Below are 22,933 nucleotides of genomic sequence, written 5' to 3'. Positions count from 1 at the left end.
CAACATTCACAGCGGATAGAGGAAGAAGGGGCTCACTCTCAAAAAGGACAGGAAGAAAAATGTGCTCACACTTTCAGCCAAAGTTAACTTCATGCAACACTTCCGTTTTGATGGGAAGTGCATCTCCCCAGGGAAGGAGACAACCATCAAGATGCCACAAAATAAAGTTAATGAAGCAATACGTTTGAAATGAATTGGGTTTTTAGTTTAGGGGCAGATAAACAATTATCACTGTGATTACTATTTCGACTACTGGGGGAAAGGAACCCAAGTCACGATAACTTCTGGTAAGTAGCCTTAACATTCAGACCTAAAAAAGTTATTTCATTATTGACACATAACTAGTGACTATTCAGGTTATTTTGACTGATTTTGTACGAAGTGTTGGTCAGACCATTCACTGTGACAACTACTTTGACTACTGGGGGAAAGGGACCATGGTGACCGTGTCCACAGGTAAAACAAAAACATATTCTGTTTATTTTTGCATTACTATTGAGGTTGGACTTTGAGTTAAAAGTCCCTCTCTCCTAAAGGCTTGAAATATGTATTTTTGGTCTTCACTTGCGGTAGTTTTTGTGCGTTGCACGTATTGAAAGATTGCACTGTGACTATGCTTTTGACTACTGGGGGAAAGGCACAATGGTTACCGTTTCATCAGGTAAGAAAAAGTATTATGATTTCATCAAATGTGTCAGTGATCATTCGAAAAGTCAAATGCATGTCGTTTTTTACAACTCGATTCTAGGCTTCATTTTGTCAATTTGCTAAATTGAATTGAGGATCAAAAACAGTAACGGTAGGCCTACCCTATAACAAAGGCATATTCATAATCTGGACAAAAACAACTGAAATTCATTGATGTGATTTCAAAACAAACCTTTAAAAAGTATGATAGGGACAATATTAAATATGGAAACAGGTTTTTGTGCATAGCCTGTATTGGTTATTTGCACTGTGACAACCGTTTTGACTACTGGGGGAAAGGGACAATGGTTACAGTTTCATCAGGTGAGACTATCAAATGAAAATGTCGTAATTTTACAAATAGATTTTGAAGCTGTTTATATTTTTCTGCTTTAGGTTATTGAAATGTAAAGTTGTGTTACTTTTAATCTGCAATGGAATTAAGATACATGTCTATAATGAAGCCTATTTGAAGTGAAGTGTGCCAAACAAACTTAAAGTAAAACATCATAACCTAACATTACAGTCAACGTAAATATCAGAAAGTGTACAAAATAATAGCGTTCCTTTTGCGCTCTTTCATTAAGAATGGGAATAAGAGGGTATAGAACCTGGGGAGAATGCTTTTTTATACCGCTTGTTAAGGTAATTGAACACAGTGCTACGCTGCTTTTGACTACTGGGGTCAGGGTACAATAGTAACCGTTTCATTAGGTAAGAATCTAATTTTGGTTGAGGCAAGGTATAGTTCATAGTGGAAAATGATCGCTTAAATATAAGGACAAATATTTAATCAATAAAAATATTTATGTTTAATCATTCAAAAACGTATATAGCCTACAGTCCTAACTGCCTGTCTTTTATCAGTGGATATTGTATTTTACGTTTTTGATAACACATTCAACTCATGTGTAACCTATGTGCATGTATTTGGAGTGAACAATATCCTACCCTGGTAATAAATCATCATGTATTAAACCTAGCCTACTAAATAAATGTTAAATAACCTGACGATGTCAAATAGAATAGGTCCTTACAACTGTTAACTATTTTATTTGGTCAGTGTTGGTTGATTTATGTATTTATTTTTTCATGGTGTATTCTATAAAACTGTTTGGCTTTATGGACAATTTGTAACACATTATTTATCTTACAGCTTCAACACCAACTGCTCCGACCTTGTTCCCTCTTGTGCAATGTGGCTCCGGGACCGGAGATATGATGACTCTGGGTTGCATTGCCACTGGCTTCACGCCTGCCTCCCTCACCTTCAAATGGAATGAAGAAGGCGGGAATTCCCTGACTGATTTCGTTCAGTACCCTGCGGTCCAAACCGGTGGAAGCTACATGGGAGTCAGTCAACTCCGTGTAAAGAGAGCAGACTGGGACAGTAAAACATTTGAATGCGCCGTGGAACATTCAGCTGGTTCAAAGGAAGTATCAGTGAAGAAACAAAGTAAGATGTATTTGTTTATCCATTTAATAACATATGTCACTAATAATAATAATAATCATATATTATTGAGTTTAATGTATTTATATCCATGTAGCCTATTAATCTACTAATTTCGTAAAAAACATAGCCTCTGTGATAATCATAATTTGCGGGTTATTTTATGTTTAGTTTTGTTGAAAGACACATTTTTAGAAATCGAAATATTGAAGACAATAAGCTTATGAAATCTGAATAAGACATAAAAATTGCACATATTTTTGCTGGAATATTCCACTGCTGCAAATATGGACTATACAGCCTAGGTTACAATAATTTTGATGCCTACATATTACAATTGTTGTCAACGCGCATACAGTAAGTATAACACCTAAATTACCTGACACCTTAGGGCAAATTAAACAATCAATGCATTAAAACGTAGTCAATTGCTAATTCACTGTAACAATCAACATTTGTGTCACCCACTGTAGAATAAACCATTTAGGCCAATTGTATAAACATTGCTAGGTGTCAGTCTAGTTGTGGGGAATGTGCTATGGCACTAGGATGAGGGTTGGTTGGAGTGGCTGTAGCTTGCCCCTTTAGTTGGGACTATTTAAGCCATCTCCCTAAGAAGGCATGCTACAAACAGTGTTGAGCTCTTCTTGCTTTCGTCTGCCACCATAAGTATTCTATGTCCACAGTCTAAGACTTTATATATTTTGATATACACTTTTTAAAATTAAAATAGAATATTAGAATATTTACTTGAATAGTACCGATTCAAAGTTTGGTAACATAATGACAGTACAAACAGCACAAACCGTCATTCTGTTACCGAACTTTGTGTCTACACTGTTCTTCAAGTAAATGTGTTTTTGTAAAATTTTCTGTGGAAATTGTAAAAAGGAGTCCTTGTGGATAGAGTCGCATGGTTTGTTTAACTTTGCAATCTCTGGTTTTTGGTTGAAAAACATTTTAGAAGTGAAAAATCGGAGTCTCACTGTCACTGTTACCTGAAATTTCCCATAAGCTGTTTAGGTGTTCTATTCATCTTTACGGTGCATTTGTAGCCTATGCCAGCTTCTGCAAATGTATGTTGTTTTCTCTCTGCTTCTGCATATATATATATATATATATATATATATATATATATATATATATATATATATATATATATATATATGTGTGTGTGTATGTTTGTTTTTTAGTGGAATATCTGCAGCACCCGTCTCTTTACGTAATGACCCCCTCTAAAGAGGAGATGGCAGAAAATAAGACGGCTTCCTTCGCCTGCTTTGCCCATGACTTTTCACCCCGTACACACACAATCACATGGACGAGGACGGAAAAGGGAACAGAAAGGGAAGTTGTATCTGACTTCAAGAGTTCTTGTGAGAGTGAGAAGAAGAGTGAGAAAACTCTGTACAGCTCAACCAGCTATCTCAGGGTCAATGAGAGTGAGTGGAAGAGTGAAGAAGTAACATTCACTTGCGTCTTTAAGAACAAAGCTGGAAATGTGAGGAGAACTGTGGGCTACACTTCATCAGATGGTGAGTAGAACACGTCAGATTATCTTCTCTTGGTATCTTATTACAGCAGCTTCAAGAGGCAGGGATTTTGTGACAGAGCTCCAGGCCAGATTGAAAAGTTAGCACATTTTTCTAATTAGCACTTAAAGGTTTATCTTAAATTGCATCAAGATAGCCCATGCATGAAAAAGGATTGATTGTAATCAGCCAGCTGGAGGGAAAACAGAATAGCCTACATTGATCAAAAACATACCAATCAAATCAAATAAAATTGATCCAAAACATACAAACTGTTTACATTTTAATTGCTGTTGTCACAAACAGCTTGGTGAACATTCCTTACATCCTTTCTCAGCAGGTCCACCCCATGAACATTCAGTAGTCATTAAGATCACCCCGCCGTCTCTTGAGGATATGCTTATGAACAAAAAAGCTGAGCTTGTGTGCAATGTCGATGAAGTAGTTCCTGGCTTCATGAGCGTCAAATGGGAAAATGACAATGGAAAGACCTTAACCAGCCGGAAGGGTGACACTGACAAAATTGCCATACTAGACATCACTTATGAGGACTGGAGCAATGGGACAGTATTCTACTGCGCTGTAGATCACTTGGAAAACCTGGGGTCCTTGGTAAAGAAAGCCTACAAGAGGGAGACCGGTAAGACAAACTGCTTTGGTTTCCCTCTCACTTTTCTTTTGACTAAACTGGGATTTCATTTTTACGATGTTTCAAAACCTATCAAACAGATATCCAATTGGTCATCTTCTGGGAATTAAAAATGATGATAGGAGATTGTGTAGACCAGTAAAAAATGACTTTAATTGTTTAATTGCAAGGAACCCAATGGAGCTGATAGCAATTTGATCTGATTAAATCAGATGATGACAGACTGCAAAATGACAAAATGCTTGTCTATGATGGGTCCCTTTGGTCTCTCAAGACGAAACTCCTGTGGGGGAAGACATTGTTTGGTTGGCTTAATATAGGCAGCATTTAGCAAAATGTAAATTGTTTGCCAAGTACTTGCATGGAGAGAAGCCCTGACTGTTCTCTCGTGCTTCCAGGAGGAGATCCACAGCGTCCATCTGTCTTTCTGCTGGCTCCAGCAGAACAAACTAGTGATAATACGGTGACCCTGACTTGCTACGTCAAAGACTTCTACCCCAAGGACGTTTTAGTGGCTTGGCTTGTTGACGATGAGCCGGTGGAGAGAACGATCAGTTCAGCATTGTACCAATTCAACACCACTAGCCAGATTCAATCAGGAAGGACCTACTCTGTCTACAGTCAGCTCACAATTAGCAATGACTTGTGGAAGAACAAAGAAGTGGTGTATAGCTGTGTAGTTTACCACGAAAGCATGATCAAGTCCACAAAAATGATTATGAGAACCATTGACAGAACCTCAAACCAACCCAACCTAGTTAACCTCAGCTTGAATGTGCCTCAGAGCTGCAAGGCCCAGTAGAGGTTGTGTTGTGTTTTGTTGATGTGTGTTGCTGCATGTTACCTCTGCTGTTTGTGTCAGTGACATAACATGTTGTGTGTCTTTTAAATGCAGAATTAAAATAAAAATAAAAACTTTCAATCATTAATCCTGTTGATGTACTGTGTCATGCAGGTCCTACTCATGTCTGTCCCGTCTCCCCACTTTTGTGCAAAGCTTCAGTATCTCTGTTTGGGGGAAATGTCAACTCTCACACTACTAGAACTAATGGTAAAGTGACAATACAAGTCAAGCAAAGTATCGATGCTTTACATTTGCAATCAGGTCACAATAATCATAAAATATATCTGTAATACAGTAATGGTGGACACTGAATAATGTATTAGTATAAAGCGTATTTTGCACACTGAGCTATGGTCTTGTACACAATAGAGAAGTGATATATACTCACATTGATAAAATGTTCCCCTGATGATAGGAATGAACTATGGAAGTGTAGCTCTAGCATTAGCGACCTAGTTGTCTGCTGTTTCAGATATTCTCCTCATGTCTTTGGTGTAATCAGATGTAGTGCATTGAACTTAATCAGGTGTTCCTGTCTGGTTGTTTGGCTTTGTGTGCTTCTGTTCCCTCTACTGGGTCTCACCTGTAGAAATGCTATATGTCTGTTCTATTGATTCAAAGTCTACCACCTTGGGTTTGGAAATGGATGAGATGTGACTAGGGTTCGTTCACAAGAAGCAAGCCAAGCCAAGTAGAAGTTGGAAGTCCCCATTGATTGGCAAGTGTGCCGTTTGGCCAAAGCAAGTCAGGGTCACCTTCACTGCTGGTTTGATATCCTCATGTTTTAGATCTTCAATGTGTTGTATTCGTTAAGTAATAACTCAGTAATGGATGAAAGGTCACAGGGGATGAGGCAGAAAAAACATGCTCAAGTCCAATAGACAAAGCATGCTTTAGATTATTGTCTCATGTCCTACCAAATATCACAGTATTATCTATGACTGATAACAGAGACAGTATTATCTATGACTGATACTGGAGACAGTATTATCTATGACTGATACCAGAGACAGTATTATCTATGACTGATACTGGAGACAGTATTATCTATGACTGATACCAGAGACAGTATTATCTATGACTGATACTGGAGACAGTATTATCTATGATTGATACCGGAGAGAGTATTATCTCTGATTGATACCGGAGACAGTATTATCTATGACTGATACCGGAGACAGCTGTACTATGCATGGTTTCCCATAAAACAGTTCAAAGTATACCCATTCCAACCGTTTGACACTTATTGATAGCCCCTTTAGATCTGCATGGAACAGTAAGGGTAGGCTACATGCAATACGGTGAAAACTCCCCCTTGTTAACAAGATGGCTGGAGCTATGGCGGAGCTAAGATCTATAACAAATACTTTCAGATTTCTTAGGAGCCGTGAAGAAGTGTCCAGAAGTTGGGGTTTGTGATTGGGTTTCAGACTGGGCACCAGAGGGATGAGTAACCGTTTTGACTGCCTACTGACACTGTTCTCATGTCCACATGCAGAGTGTCTCGTGTTGACTGACTGTCCATGCAGCAACACCATGGAAACTGACAGGGACAGCATGGGAAAAACAGCCTTCACCTTCATCATACTCTTCCTCATAACTCTGCTGTATGGCGTTGGAGCAACTGCCATCAAGGTAATGCCTTTTTGGGAATCTGGGGTTTTTACTAAATGGGATAAGCTTTTGTCAGATTTTACTTTTTGTAGCAGGTTAGGGGAAAGGGGGATACCTAGTCAGTTGTCTTGCACATTTAACCCAACCCCTCTGAATCAGAGAGGTGCAAGGGGCTGCCATAATCAACATCCGCATCTTCAGGGCTGAGGGAAATGTGGGTTAACTGCCTTGCTCAGGGACAGAACAACAGATTTGTACCTTGTCAGCTCAGGGACTCGAACCAGCAACCTTTCGGTTACTGACCCAATGCTCTAACCACTAAGCTACCAGCCGCAGCAGGTTAGGAGAATTAACGTAGCAGGTTAGGAGAATTAGTTTACGGTTAGGAAAGAGGTTAGGGTTAGCTAAAATGCAAAAAATAAACAAAAGCTGTATCCCTTCTAGTGTGAAAGGAAGACATTTTGGTTTTGAAAGTTCCATAGTCTGTATGGATCCATATTCAAACAAACAATCCATGTATATGTGGTAGAACTTTCAGTAGCAACATGAACAGATTCTAGCAAGATAAGAATGTACACATAGGCCTATTTTGTGTGTTGCAATTCTCTGCAAGAGGCATACTAGTGAGAGGGAATAAGCTAAATATATTATATATAACTTACAATATAACTATATTATTATATAGGCCTAATAGTTATATTATATATAAGTATATTCAATTTACACAAGTAATTTCTTTGAAGTGTCAGCTAATACAAATAATAATTGCATCTAAATAGATGTCACAATTATTGTAAGTAATTTAAGTGAACAAATGTTTGCTTCTTATTTCAGGTGAAATGAAGAAACTGAGTTTGAAGAAGATATAACTTTTCATACTTACAATATATGAATGGATACAATAAATGTAACTGTTCTCCTGCTTGTCTTTATTGTTGATTTTGTTTGAATAGTTCAACTGTAGAGGTTAAATTTGTAAATATTTCATTGTGTCTTTTAAAACTATTAAGATAATAAAAGTGTAACTGAAGTGAACAACAGTGTATTGTTCTTCCCTTAACATTTCTCCATTCCTTAGAAAGAAAATGCAGCTAGAATGATGCATTATAATGTATTATAAACATTGAGGAAACACATTTCTTATTTACGGTTACATCAGTATATGTGTTTTAAAAGGTATTTTAGAACTGCGTGGCTGTTGTGATGTGTAGATGAATCTACAGTAAGTAATATACATCTTATTTTTGCTGGATGCTACATACTGGGTCCTGCTTGAACACATCTGGAATCAGTGGGCCTTGCTACACTTGGTATGCAAACTATTCAGAAATAGCTTGATGGGTTGTCAAAACAACGAAAGTGTAACACCAAAGTGGTAAGAAGTTACATAACCAAAGCAGAGTAGAGAACTCTTAATGTAAATAGCTCAGAAACATGCAAATGGCAACTGATTTCCTTAAGCAGAAGTAGACCTCACACCTGGCTTCTGATACACACGGTTGCTCAGCAACATGTTTCACTTCTGTTTTTTGGGAAGCTTTTTTGGGACCAGGGTGTTACCCCACGCTTCTGCCTGCTGCATTCCCTGTTCGCTGAGGCCTGTCCTCCTCTAACACCTGCATTTCACAACCCTCCATCTCCACATCTGACCACTACCATTACCAGTTCTCAGTGCCCCGCCAGCCAGCTACCTAATAGGTCCATAGCGCCATCTAGGCTATGTTAAAAGTCATTACACTCAACCCAGGCCTGATTTTCATAGACTGGGTTACTTTAAACTGCACTAAAAAAAGGTATGAAGAATTTTATTAAAAGTTTACAATCTGACTTTTTTCTGACATCTTGTTAATCACCAAATCAGAAAAAAATGTAAAAGTCAAAAATGTGGCCCTGAAATTTCCTCCTCCTTCCACTTTGTATTAGTGCAGCGGGTCATTCCTCCAAATATCACCCTGTATCCTCTCTGGGAGGAACTGGAGGGAGGTTCAAAGGTGGGACTCCTCTGCATCCTGAGTGGGTTCTACCCTGACAAGCTGAGTGTGGAGTGGCTGCTGGATGACAAGACTGTGACCACCTCTCCAGTCCAGCGGAAGCTGCAGAGTGTAGAAGGTGAGGAGAAAACATTCAGCCTGAACAGCCAGCTGGAGCTGGACCGGAGCCAATGGACTCAAGGGTCAGAGGTCACATGCAAGGCCACCCACAATGCAGCACAAGGACCACCTCCAGGAGCACCCGTCTCCAGGACCACCAGCATTTGCTCAGGTGGGTTTCAGTGACAGAACTGTGTATTGGGCCAGAGGATGGGTATAGAATACTGTACAATTGAAAAACATAGTAACAATCCAAATCTGCAAGTCTTGTGACTTCTCCATCTGTTTTCCTCTCAGCGTTTCCCTTGTCTACTCCATCCATCCACCTGGAGACCCCCAGATTCAGGACAGTGATGACACAGACTGAGGTAACAGCTACATGTGTGGTCCATTACGCGTATGATGCTACAGTAACCTGGCTTCTGGATGGATTAGACCAAACCAGTAGGACCCCAGTGAACCAGGCCAGCAGCACAACTCAGAGCACCAGCAGTAACCTGACTCTTCCCTCAAGCCAATGGAAAACCCTGAACACAATAACATGCAGAGCTGAACATCGCTGCTTCAACTCCACAGAGAAGACCAGTAATGTTAAAGGTTAGAATGGAACTTTGTGATCATATATTTGTATTATTTTGTTATTTATTGAACCCTTATTTAACTAGGCAAGTCAGTTAGAAACAAATTGTAATTTACAATGACGGCCTACCAAAGGCAAAAGGCCTCCTGCGGGGATAGGGTCTGGGATTAAAAATGAATAAATAAATAAAATATAAATATAGGACAAAACACACATCACGACAAGAGAGAACAGCTACATAAGAAAGACCTAAGACAACAACATAGCAAGGCAGCAACACATGATAACACAGCAAATCAAATCAAATCAGAGTTTTTTTGTCACGTGCTCCAAATGCAACAGGTGTAGACCTTACAGTGAAATGCTTACTTACAGGCTCTAACCAACAGTGCAAAAAAGGTATTCAGTGAACAATAGGTAAGTAAAGAAATAAAAACATCAGTAAAAAGAAAATGAAAAAAAGTAGTAGGGAGGCTATGTACAGTAGCGAGGCTACATAGTGACACCGGTTAGTCGGACTGATTGAGGTAGTATGTACATGTAGATATGGTTAAAGTGACTCCTCCCTATAGGCTGTCTCGTCATTGTCGGTGATCAGGCCTTCCACTGTTGTGTCGTCTGCAAACTTAATGATGGTGTTGGAGTTGTGCCTGGCCATGGAGTCGTGGGTGAACAGGGAGTACAGGAGGGGACTGAGTACGCACCCCTGGGGGGCTCCAGTGTTGAGGATCAGCATGGCAGATGTGTTGCTACCTACCCTCACCATCTGGGGGCAGCCCGTCAGGAAGTCCAGGATCCAGTTGTATAAGGAGGTGTTTAGTCCCAGGATCCTTAGCTTAGTGATGAGCTTTGAGGGTACTATGGTGTTGAATGCTGAGCTGTAGTCAATGAATAGCATTCTCACATAGGTGTTCCTTTTGTCCAGGTGGGAAAAGGCAGTGTGGAGTGCAATAGAGAACGCATCATCCGTAGATCTGTTTAGGCGGTATGCAAATTGGAGTGGGTCTAGGGTTTCTGGGATAATGGTGTTGATGTGAGCCATGACCAGCCTTTCAAAGCACTTCATGGCTACGGACGTGAGTGCTGCGGTTCTGTAGTCATTTAGGCAGGTTGCATTCGTGTTCTTGGGCACGGGGACTATGGTGGTCTGCTTGAAACATGTTGGTATTGCAGACTCAATCAGGAACATGTTGAAAATGTCAGTGAAGACACCTGCCAGTTGGTCAGCACATGCCTGGAGCAGACGTCCTGATAATCCTTCTTGACCCGCAGCCTTGTGAACGTTGACCTGTTTAAAGGTCTTACTCACGTCGGCTATGGAGAGTGTGATCACACAGTCGTCCGGAACAGCTGATGCTCTCATGCATGCCTCAGTGTTGCTTGCCTCGAAGCGAGCATAGAAGTGATTTAGCGAGTCTGGTAGGCTAGTGTCACTTGGCAGCTCACTGCTGTGCTTCCCTTTGTAGTCTGTAATAGTTTGCAAGCCCTGCCACATAAGACGAGCGTCGGAGACAGTGTAGCACGATTCAATCTTAGCTCTGTTTTGGCGCTTTGCCTGTTTGGTGGTTCATCAGAGGGCATAGCAGGATTTCTTATAAGCTTCCGGGTTAGAGTCCCGCACCTTGAAAGCGGCAGCTCTCATATCCATGTCATCATTCAGCCACAATTCCGTGAACCATAAGATATCACAGTTTTTGATGTCCAGTTGGTAGGATATTCGTGATCGTACCTCGTCTAATTTATTGTCCAATGATTGCATGTTGGCGGTAACGGCAGCTTTCCCACTCGCTTCTGTGGATCCTTACGAGGCACCCCGCTCTGTGTCCTCTGTACCTGCTGTCACGTTCGTTAAAATAAGTGGACCAAGGCGCAGCGTGCATAGAGTTCCACATATTTATTAACCTCTCTGGTATAAGTGGGACGGTAGCGTCCCACCTCGACAACAGCTAGTGAAATTGCAGGGCGCCAAATTCAAAACAACAGATATCCCATAATTAAAATTCATCAAACAAACAAGTATTATACACCATTTTAAAGATAAACTTCTCCTTAATGCAACCGCTTTGTCAGATTTCAAAAAGGCTTTCGGCGAAAGCACACCACGCGATTATGTTAGGTCAGCGCCTAGCCACAAAACCATACAGCCATTTTCCAACTAAGGAGAGGAGTCACAAAGTCAGAAATAGCGTTAAACTGAATCACTTACCTTTGATGATATTCATCTGGTGGCACTCCCAGGTCTCCATGTTAGACAATAAATGTTAGTTTTGTTTGATGTCCCTCTTTCTGTTCAAAAACGTCAGTTTTGTTGGTGCGTTTAGTTCAGAAATCCAAAGGCACAATGCGCACTCTCAACATCAAGACGAAAAGTTAAAAAAGTTCAATAAAAGTTAGTAGAAACATGTCAAACGATGTTTACAACCAATCCTCAGGTTGTTTTTGTCATAAATAATCAATAATATTTCAACCGGACAAAAGCTTTGTCAATAGAAAGGCGTGTTTCCAAATCACGCGCATCACTCGTGTCTGGAAATGTCCACTGTCCACTCATTGAAAGTGCTGTATCTCCCTCGTTTTTCAGAGTAATAGCCTGAAACAATGCCTAAAGACTGGCTACATGTAGAGGAAGCCATAGAGATTGTGAACTGGGTCCTAAGTCTTTGTATGGTGGATAGGCTTTCAATGGAAAAACAGCCTTTCAAAATAATAGTACTACCTTGTTGGATTTTCTTCAGGTTTACGCCTGCCATATCAGTTCTGTTATACTCACAGACATTATTTTACCAGGTTTGGAAACTTTAGAGTGTTTTCTATCCAAATCTACAAATTATATGCATATCCTAGCTTCTGGGCCTGAGTAGCAGGCAGTATAATTTGGGCATGCTTTTCATCCAAAATTCCGAATGCTGCTCCTACCCTAGTGAAGTTAAGGTGAAACTTCAAAGAATACAAAGAATAAACGAACGTGCAGTTTGTAGCGGACATTGGCACTAGACAAAACAATATCCCACAACGCAGGTGGGAAAAGGACCACACTACGTATGATCCCCAATTAGAGGCAACGATCATCAGCTGCCTCCAATTGGGAACCGTACTCACACCAACAAAGAAAGTAAAAACTAGAAAACCCCCTAGTCACGCCCTGACCAAAAACACCATAGAGAACCCAGAGGGCTTTCTATGGTCAGGGCGTGACAGTACCCCACCCCCACCCCCACCTAAAGGTGCAGACTACGACCGCAAAACCTGAAGCTAGATGGGGAGGGTTAGGGTGGGCAACTAGCGTCGGTGGCGGCTCCGGTGCAGGACGTAGCACCCTCTCAGACCACGGATCCGGCCATGAAGCTGGGCTGAACGCCGTGCCCGGACTCGGCACTATAACAGAGGAAGGCTCCGTCCATGGAGCGGGACTGTATGCCGTGCCTGGACTGGGCACCGGCGCAGATGAAGGCTCCGGCCATGGAGCGGGACTGGACGCCGTGCCTGGACTGGGCACCGATGCAGGAAGCTCTGGACTGTGAACCGTCGCTGGAAGCTCAGGGCTGGTGACACACTCTTCAGGGCGAGTCCGGGGAGCTGGCACAGGACGTACCGGGCTGAGAAGGCGCACTGGAGGCCTGGTGCGCAGAGCCAGCACAGGTTTCACCAGACTGATGACACGCTCTTCAGGGCGAGTGTGGGGAGCCGGCACAGGACGTACTGGGCTGGGGAGGCGCACTGGAGGCCTGGTGCGCGGAGCCGGCACAGGTTTCACCGGACTGATGACACGCTCTTCAGGGCGAGTGCGGGGAGCCGACACAGGACGTACCTGGCTGGGGAGGCGCACTGGAGGCCTGGTGCGTGGAGCCGGCACAGGTTTCACCGGACTGATGACACGCTCTTCAGGGCGAGTGCGGGGAGCCGGCACAGGACGTACCGGGCTGGGGAGGCGCACTGGAGGCCTGTTGCGTGGAGCCGGCACAGGTTTCACCGGACTGATGACACGCTCTTTAGGGCGAGTGCGGGGTGCCGGCACAGGACGTACCGGGCTGGGGAGGCACACTGGAGGCCTGTTGCGTGGAGCCGGCACAGGTTTCACCGGACTGATGACACGCTCTTCAGGGCGAGAGTGGGGAGCCGGCAGAGGACGTACCGGGCTGGGGAGGCGCACTGAAGGCCTGGTGCGTGGAGCCGGCACAGGTTTTACCGGACTGATGACACGCTCTTCAGGGCGAATGCGCTGCAGAATACACCAAACCAACATCTCTCTCCGATCTCCCTCCTCACACTGCTCCATCGACTCCCCGACGGTCTCTGGCTCTCTCCTCAGCTCGACCAACCACCCCTTGTGCCCAACCCCCCAAAAAATCTTGGGGTTTCTGTGGCCGTGGACCCCGGCGTCGCCGCTGTCCTCCTGTACTCCTTGGCGACTCCCGCCAAAGAAGGGTCTCGCATCTACCCATTATTTCCTCCCATGTCCAGCTCTCCTTTTCCTCCATGGCACGCTGCTTGGTCCTGTAGTGGTGGGATATTCTGTCACGTTCGTTATAATGATTGGACCAAGGTGCAGCGTGCGTAGAGTTCCACATATTTATTAAGGTGAAACTTCAAAGAATACAATGAATAAATGAACGTGCAGTTCGTAGCGAACATTGGCACTAGACAAAACAATATCCCACAATGAAGGTGGGAAAAGGACCACACTAAGTATTATCCCCAATTAGAGGCAACGATCATCAGCTGCCTCCAATTGGGTACCATACTCACACCAACATAGAAAATAAAAACTAGAAAATCCCCTAGTCACGCCTTGACCAAAAACACCATAGAGAACCCCGAGGGCGCTCTATGGTCAGGGCGTGACACCTGCGTCTCTTCCTCTTGCAAATAACTGGGATGTTGTTCTTGTCGGGTGTTAGCAATATGTCCTGTGCGTCCTGCTTGTTGAAGAAAAAATCCTTGTCTAATCCGAGGTGAGTGATCGTTGTCCTGATATCCAGAAGCTCTTTTTTGCCGTAAGATACGGTTGCAGAAACATTATGTACAAAATATGTTACAAATAACACGAAAAAAAACACATAATAGCACAATTGGTTGGGCGCCTGTAAGACTGCTGCCATTTCATCCGGCGCCATTGGTAGCAACACAACATAACAACAACATAGTGGAAACACAACATGGTAGCAGCACAAAACATGGTACAAACATTATTGGGCACAGACAACAGCACAAAGGGCAAAAAGGTAGAGACAACAATATATCACACAAAGCAGCCACAACTGTCAGTAAGAGTGTCCATGATTGAGTCTTTGAATGAAGATATATACAGAGAGAAGTACAGCAAAACATTCACTATTCTTCTGTCCTCCCCTATAAAAAGTAGACATTATTGACACTGAAGTCAAATCAGTGTTTCTTTCTCCTGTTAACCCCTCTCCTCTGTGTGTGTGTTCTCCAGGACCTTCAGTGAGCAGCACTACTACAGTGCTGATCAGGAGGTCTCTCCCAGAGTTACTGAAGGGAGACAGTGCTGTGCTGGAGTGTGCCATCACACAACTCTCCTCCAGTGACCTCTACATCACCTTTCAGGCCAATGAGGTTGATTTTCCTGAGAAACAGTATGTTGATCTGCCTGCCTCCAATGGCCCCCATTCACTCATCAGACGCTTCTCTGTCCCCACATCACACTGGAAGAAAGACAACACCTTCACTTGTAAAGTGAACCAAGGCTACTCCAACAGCTGGGTGTCTAACTCAACAGGAAAGCTTTTTGGTAGGTGAACTTCTCTCATCTGACCCAATTATACCTTCTCAAATGCTTGAAAATGTAGAAAGGCCTACCAACATGAATTATCTTTCCATTGTTTGTTTTATGATCTTCATTCAGCACTCCAGGGCTAAAATTGAAAAAGGAAATGGTGTTCTTTCCAGGTGAACTGTCCATGGAACTCCTTCTAGTCCCCAGTGAGGAGCCGTCTGGCTCAGCGACCCAGAAACTCATGTGTTCTGGGTGGGGATTCAACCCTAAGATCAAGTGGCTCTCTGGGTCTGAACAGAGGTCTGCAGCAGACAATGAGATAAGGATGGGGGAAGACGGACATGTGGCAGTAACCAGTCATATCACAGTAACACAGCAGGAGTGGAATGAGGGGAAGGACTTCATCTGTGAGGTAGATGACAAAGATCTTCAGAAAACTGTCAGGAAGAGCACTAGTTTGTGCACAGGTAGGTTGTAAACTTACAGAAGCACCTTACCTGTTTAAAGTGTTGCTTCAAAAGTCATAAATCATAACATAATTACCTTGTAGTATAAAAAACGATTATACGATTTTATTTCCACACTCATCTGTTTTGCTCTCAGTTTTTCCCTCGTCTACTCCATCCCTCCACCTGGAGACCCCCAGATTCAGGACAGTGATGACACAGACTGAGGTAACATCTACATGTGTGGTCCACTCTGCGTATGACGCCAAAGTGTCCTGGCTTCTGGATGGAAAAGACCCAACCAACGGGACTGCAGTGAACCAGGCCAGCAGCACAACTCAGATCACCAGCAGTAACCTGACTCTTCCCTCAAGCCAATGGAAAACCCTGAACACAATAACATGCAGAGCTGAACATCGCTGCTTCAACTCCACAGAGAAGACCAGTAATGTTAAAGGTTAGAATGGAACTTTGTGATCATATATTTGTATTTTTATTGAACCCTTATTTAACTAGGCAAGTCAGTTAAGAACAAATTGTTATTTACAATGACGGCCTACCAAAAGGCAAAAGGCCTCCTGCGGGGATGGGGTCTGGGATTAAAAATGAATAAATAAATCAAATATAAATATAGGACAAAACACACATCACGACAAGAGAGGTAACAGAACACTACATAAGACAACAACATAGCAAGGCAGCGACACATGACAACACAGCAAATCAAATCAACGTTTTTTGTCACGTGCGCCAAATACAACAGGTGTAGACCTTACAGTGAAATGCTTACTTACAGGATCTAGCCAACAGTGCAAAAAAAGGTATTCAGTGAACAATAGGTAAGTAAAGAAATAAAAACAACAGTAAAAAGACAGTGAAAAATAGCAGTAGCGAGGCTATGTACAGTAGCGAGGCTATAACAGTAGCGAGGCTACATACTGACACCGGTTAGTCGGGCTGATTGAGGTAGTATGTACATGTAGATATGGTTAAAGTGACTATGCATATATGATAAACAGAGAGTAGCAGTAGCGTAACAGATGGGTTGGCGGGTGGCGGGTGGTGGTTGGCAGGACACAATGCAGATAGCCCAGTTAGCCAATGTGCGGGGGCACTGATGGTTGGGCCATTTGAGGTAGTATGTACATGAATGTATAGTTAAAGTGACTATGCACATATGATAAACAGAGAGTAGCAGCAGCGTAAAAGAGGGGTAGGGGGGCAAACAATGCAAATAGTCTGGGTAGCCATTTGATTACCTGTTCAGGAGTCTATTGGCTTGGGGGTAAAAACTGTTGAGAAGCCTTTTTGTCCTAGACTTTGCACTCCGGTACCGCTTGCCATGCGATAGTAGAGAGAACAGTCTATGACTGGGGTGACTGGGGTCTTTGATAATTTTTAGGGCCTTCCTCTGACACCACCTGGTGTAGAGTTCCTGGATGGCAGGCAGCTTAGCCCCAGTGATGTACTGAGCCAACGCACTAACCTCTGTAGTGCCTTGCAGTCGGAGGCCGAGCAATTTCCGTACCAGGCAGTGATGCAACCAGTCAGGATGCTCTCGATGTTGCAGCTGTAGAACCTTTTGAGGATCTGAGGACCCATGCCAAGTCTTTTTAGTTTCCTGAGGGGGAATAGGCTTTGTCGTGCCCTCTTCACAACTGTCTTGATGTGTTTGGACCATTCTAGTTTGTTGGTGATGTGGACACCAAGGAACTTGAAGCTCTCAACCTGCTCCACTTGAGCCCCATCGATGAGAATTGGGTTGTGCTCGGTCCTCCTTTTCCTGTAGTCCACAAGCATCTCCTTAGTCTTGGTTACGTTGAGGGATAGGTTGTTATTCTGGCACTACCCAGCCAGATCTCTAACCTCCTCCCTATAGGCTGTCTTGTCGGCAAACTTAATGATGGTGTTGGAGTTGTGCCTGGCCATGGAGTCGTGGGTGAACAGGGAGTACAGGAGGGGACTGAGTACGCACCCCTGGGTGGCTCCAGTGTTGAGGATCAGCATGGCAGATGTGTTGCTACCTACCCTCAGCACCTGGGGGCAGCCCGTCAGGAAGTCCAGGATCCAGTTGTATAAGGAGGTGTTTAGTCCCAGGATCCTTAGCTTAGTGATGAGCTTTGAGGGTACTATGGTGTGGAACGCTGAGCTGTAGTCAATGAATAGCATTCTCACCTTTTGTCCAGGTGGGAAAGGACAGTGTGGAGTGCAATAGAGATTGCATCATCCGTAGATCTGTTTGGGCAGTATGCAAATTGGAGTGGCTCTAGGGTTTCTAGGATAATGGTGTTGATGTGAGCCATGACCAGCCTTTCAAAGCACTTCATGGCTACGGACGTGAGTGCTACGGTTCTGTAGTCATTTAGGCAGGTTGCCTTCATGTTCTTGGGCACGGGAACTATGGTGGTCTGCTTGAAACATGTTGGTATTACAGACTCAATCAGGAACATGTTGAAAATGTCAGTGAAGACACCTGCCAGTTGGTCAGCACATGCCCGGAGCAGACGTCCTGGTAATCCTTCTTGCCCCGCAGCCTTGTGAATGTTGACCTGTTTTAAGGTCTTACTCACGTCGGCTACGGAGAGTGTGATCACACAGTCGTCCGGAACAGCTGATGCTCTCATGCATGCCTCAGTGTTGCTTTCCTTGAAGCGAGCATAGAAGCGATTTAGCTCGTCACTGGGCAGTGTCACTGGCCAGAAGCCATGGCTTCTGGTTGGGGTACGTACGTACAGTCACTGTGGGGACAACATCCTCGATGCACTTATTGATAAAGCCAGTGACTGATGTGTTGTACTCCTCAATACTATCGGAAGATTCCCGGAACATGTTTCAGTCTGTGATAGCAAAACCATCCTGTAGTTTAGCATCTGCTTCATCTGACCACTTTTTTAAAGACCGAGTCACTGGTGCTTCCTTTAATTTTTGCTTGTAAGCAGGAATCAGGAGGATAGAATTGTGGTCAGATTTACCAAATGGAGGGCGAGGGAGAGCTTTGTACGCGTCTCTGTGTGTGGAGTACAGATGATCTAGAATGTTTTTCCCTCTGATTGCACATTTAACATGTTGATAGAAATTAGGCAGAACTAATTTAAGTTTCCCTGCATTAAAGTCTCCGGCCACTAAGAGTGCCGCCTCTGGGTGAGCGGTTTCTTGTTTGCTTATTTCCTTATACAGCTGACTGAGTGCGATCTTAGTGCCAGCATCCGTCTGTGGTGGTAAGTAAACAGACACGAAAAGTAATGATGAAAACTTTCTAGGCAGATAGTGTGGTCTGCAATTTATCACAAGATACTCTACTTCAGGCAAGCAAAATCTAGAGACTTCCTTAGATTTCTTACCCCCGCCCCCTCATCTTGTGTGCTGTTCTATTTTGCCGGTGCAGCGTATATCCCACTAGCTGAATATCCATGTCATCATTAAGCCACGATTCCGTGAAACATAAGAAAATACAGTTTTTGATGTCCCGTTGGTAGGATATTCGTGATCATACCTCATATAATTTATTGTCCAATGATTGCAAGGTTGACGGTAACGGCAGCTTTCCCACTCGCTTTTCTCCAAACGTAACGACGGTCATTATGACCAAACTGTTCTATTTTTGTTTCACCAGAGCAGAGGACGACCAAAAAGTACGATCTTTCTCCCCATGCACAGTTGCAAATCGTAGTCTGGGTTTTTTATGGCGGTTTTGGAGCAGTGGCTTCTTCCTTGCTGAGCGGCCTTTCAGGTTATGTTGATATAGGACTCGTTTTACTGTGGATATAGATACTTTTGTACCTGTTTCCTCCAGCATCTTCACAAGGTCCTTTGCTGTTGTTCTGGGATTGATTTGCGCTTTTCGCACCAAAGTACGTTCATCTCTAGGAGACAGAACGCGTCTCCTTCCTGAGCGGTATGATGGCTGCGTGGTCCCATGGTGTTTATACTTGCATACTATTGTTTGTACAGATGAACGTGGTCCCTTCAGGCGTTTGGAAATTGTTCCCAAGGATGAACCAGACTTGTGGCGGTCTACAATTGTTTTTCTGAGGTCTTGGCTGATTTCTTTTGATTTTCCCATGATGTCAAGCAAAGAGGCACTGAGTTTGAAGGTAGGCCTTGAAATACATCCACAGGCACACCTCCAATTGACTCAAAGGATGTCAATTAGCCTATCAGAAGCTTCTAAAGCCATGACATCATTTTCTGGAATTTTAAAGCTGTTTAACAGCACAGTCAACTTAGTGTATGTAAACTTCTGACCCACCGGAATTGTGATACAGTGAATTATAAGTGAAATAATTTGTCTGTAAACAATTGTTGGAAAAATTACTTGTGTCATGCACGAAGTAGATGTCCGAACCGACTTGCCAAAACTAGAGTTTGTTAACAAGAAATTTGTGGAGACTCCAACCTAAGTGTATGTAAACTTCCGACTTCAACTATACATCCTTCATCCAGTCATCATCACTCATAAAAATCTAATAAAAGTGTATTGGTCACCTACACAGTTTGGTTGATGTTATTGCAGGTGCAGCGAAATGTTTATGTTTCTAGCTCCAACAATGCAGGAATATCTAGCAATACAATAATAATACACACAGAATACACACAGAAAAAGTTAAGAAATGAAACATATTCAAATCTCCAATCTATCAAGTTTTCCCATGATCAAATACCATTACCCCAGTTCCTGTCTCCGCATCCATGCTCTATTCAGTTTCTCTCTCAGACTATGTCATGCAGCCCCCTCTCTCCCCTCCCAGTTTCTCTCCCAGACTATCAGTCATGCAGCCCCCCCTCTATCCACCCAGTTTCTCTTCCAAACTATCAGTCATACAGCCCCCTCTCTCCCCAGTCTCATCCACTCCAGTCTCTCCTTCCATGACTCTCACTATCTCTCTCTCTCCAGGCTCAGTGACCCCCTCCACACCAACAGCAACCCTGCTCCAGGGTCCCAGTGAGCTCGTCTGCCTGGTGCTTGGCTTCAGTCCTTCAGACATCAACATCACCTGGCTGCTGGACAACGTCACAGAGCTGTGGAACAACAACACTAGCACCCCCTACAGAGCACCAGGAGGAAAGTTCGGCATCAGGAGCCACCTGAGCCTGGCACACCAGGACTGGACACCGGGGGCTGTTTACACCTGCAGGGTGACCCACACCACCCAGACTCTGGCCCTGAACATATCCAAACCAGGTGTCTGTCTGTCTGTCTGTTCACTCAATTCTGATAGAATAACATTTTCCTGGTGCTAGCCTCTTCCTTGTCTCTTTCACCATTGTAGTAGAGCATTACAGTTTGGATTCCAGGCTAGCCTGTTTCTGCAACACTTTCTCAATGAAAATCTTTTTTTCCTTTTGAGTAGAGCTCCTTGGGGTGGAGGGTGTCTTCTTTGACGAGAACAGGTCTGATCCCATTCTGGCGGACACTGCAGAGGAGAACTGGAACATGGCCTGCATCTTCCTAGTCCTCTTCCTCATCTCCCTCCTCTACAGCTTCACAGTCACTCTGGTCAAGGTGAGAGGGAGAATATAACCACCTCACAGGTTTTCACTGCCTGGCTTTGAAGTGCAAATATATGTTTGTGCGATTAGCGTAAAACAATAAATATAAGAATGCATTCTTATGTCCCAGTGTGTCTTTACTGCTTTGATGACCTATTGAAGCACCTGTTGAGTTTCAGACATGGAATGTCATCCCACACAGAGGGTATTCACATTATCTTCATGTTCAATATAAATCAAATTGGTTTCCCCAGAGGCTATATGTTCTTGGTTTTTTGTATGTCACTTCAACCTCATTATCACACTTATTCGCATTTTATTGCTGGTTAAGCCACAGTTACATTTTGAATATAAAACAAGCATTACAAGGTTTTCACAACAACTTATACTTACTTACATTTGTATTTTCTTTTTTTCAGACAAAATGATGACTTCAGGACACTTCCATATGATGGATCCCTAGAAGTTCAACTGGAAATGAAACTATTTATTTCAACCTTTTCTTATACAATCACAACACGCTTCTTTAGAAAATTGCATAGATTTAATGACTTACTGTTGCAGGTTTGATGACAGGGAAGTGTTCTTGTTTTCATTCCCCACAAAGACAGACAATGTGGAGGCGCGCTTACTTGCTCTCATCTCTTGTTAATAGAATTTTTGAGCAGAGATAAAAATGGATGTTTAACCACTATTAAATAAAGCATACAATTACTCTCTATGATGAAGTATTTAGACACCAGTTATTGCTGAATTATCTGCTTATAATAAAACATTATTTCAATCAACCTACTTTGTCCTCCTCCCTCTTGTGTGATATTTGTAGTTTATCGTTTTTAAATTATGTTAAAACATATATACCATTAGTAAGAATATAAATCATGTTTCATATGTGATTTGACATAAATACATATAGAGAACATTAAAAGACCACAGAAGTAGGACCATGCTTTTTGGTTGTTTTTCTGGCACTTTTTACTTGTATTTCCAGCATGATACACTAGGTTTGCTGCTGGTAGAAAATCCTAGGAAAAGTTATTTAATTGATACAAGCTTTCTCCAATCAATCAATCACAGTCTTGTTGTGCGTATGTATTTGGTGGGGGGATTCACCTTAGCCAGGGGAGGTGTATCTCTGTGAATCTTAATCACACAAAGCCTATTATTTGGCAGGGAATACTATTTGTAGATCAGCCTCTCCTGGCTTAGGTGACCCCCCCAAACACACACATGCACATCCAGATTGGAGACAGCTTGTGTCAATTAAATACAATATCTTATTTCCCCCCTTTGCTGTCATGCACCTTGTTTCTTCACTGTAACACCATTGGTGCCCACTAGAGGGTGCATCTGACTGTGGGCTGGTACATTTCCCATGTGAAAGGCCAATCAAGTGTGGCAATGGTCACTGGTCTGTATGCAGATGCTCACCAGTAGGAAATCAACTGGAAATATTAGCTGGCTGCATTCAGGGAAGGTCCCCATGAATACAGAGGAAGAGACAATTATTGTCAAAATGTCTGCATATGTCAGCAAGAATATTTGTGAGAGTGTGTGTGCTGCTGTGTCTATGACATCTGAGTGTGTGTGTGTATATCTGGAGGGTTTGAAGGAATTCACATTTGGGAGGGAAGAGACTGAGTTCACCCAGCCTCCCAATTGGCTGGCTCTCGTGTAATCTGGCATCGTAAGTGCTCTGATTGGCTCTGACCGCCGTGGCTGAGGACCAACGCTGTGACACTGTTGCCGGGACGAAGTCATATCATGTTGCCAACCGACGTGCCAAGGGGCTGACAACAGGGGAGAGGAGG

The 22,933-nt window shown here is 43.2% G+C and overlaps 1 gene segment (V, D, J or C); it reads left to right on the top strand.

The window, feature by feature from the left end:
- The first annotated feature begins 508 nt into the window (after nucleotides 1-508).
- Nucleotides 509-21,769, top strand: LOC129847666 (Ig mu chain C region membrane-bound form-like). The segment is given in 10 exon segments: nucleotides 509-661; nucleotides 1,844-2,143; nucleotides 8,703-9,041; nucleotides 9,167-9,466; nucleotides 14,887-15,201; nucleotides 15,360-15,653; nucleotides 15,790-16,089; nucleotides 20,527-20,814; nucleotides 20,984-21,135; nucleotides 21,542-21,769. Coding segments are annotated over 10 exon segments (2,316 nt in total).
- Nucleotides 21,770-22,933: the final 1,164 nt, after the last annotated feature.

This window comes from Salvelinus fontinalis, unplaced genomic scaffold, assembly GCF_029448725.1.
Source record: "Salvelinus fontinalis isolate EN_2023a unplaced genomic scaffold, ASM2944872v1 scaffold_0919, whole genome shotgun sequence".
Taxonomy (NCBI): domain Eukaryota; kingdom Metazoa; phylum Chordata; class Actinopteri; order Salmoniformes; family Salmonidae; genus Salvelinus; species Salvelinus fontinalis.
Note: the sequence above shows the minus strand (reverse complement) of the source record. Positions and strands in the feature narration are given on the sequence as shown.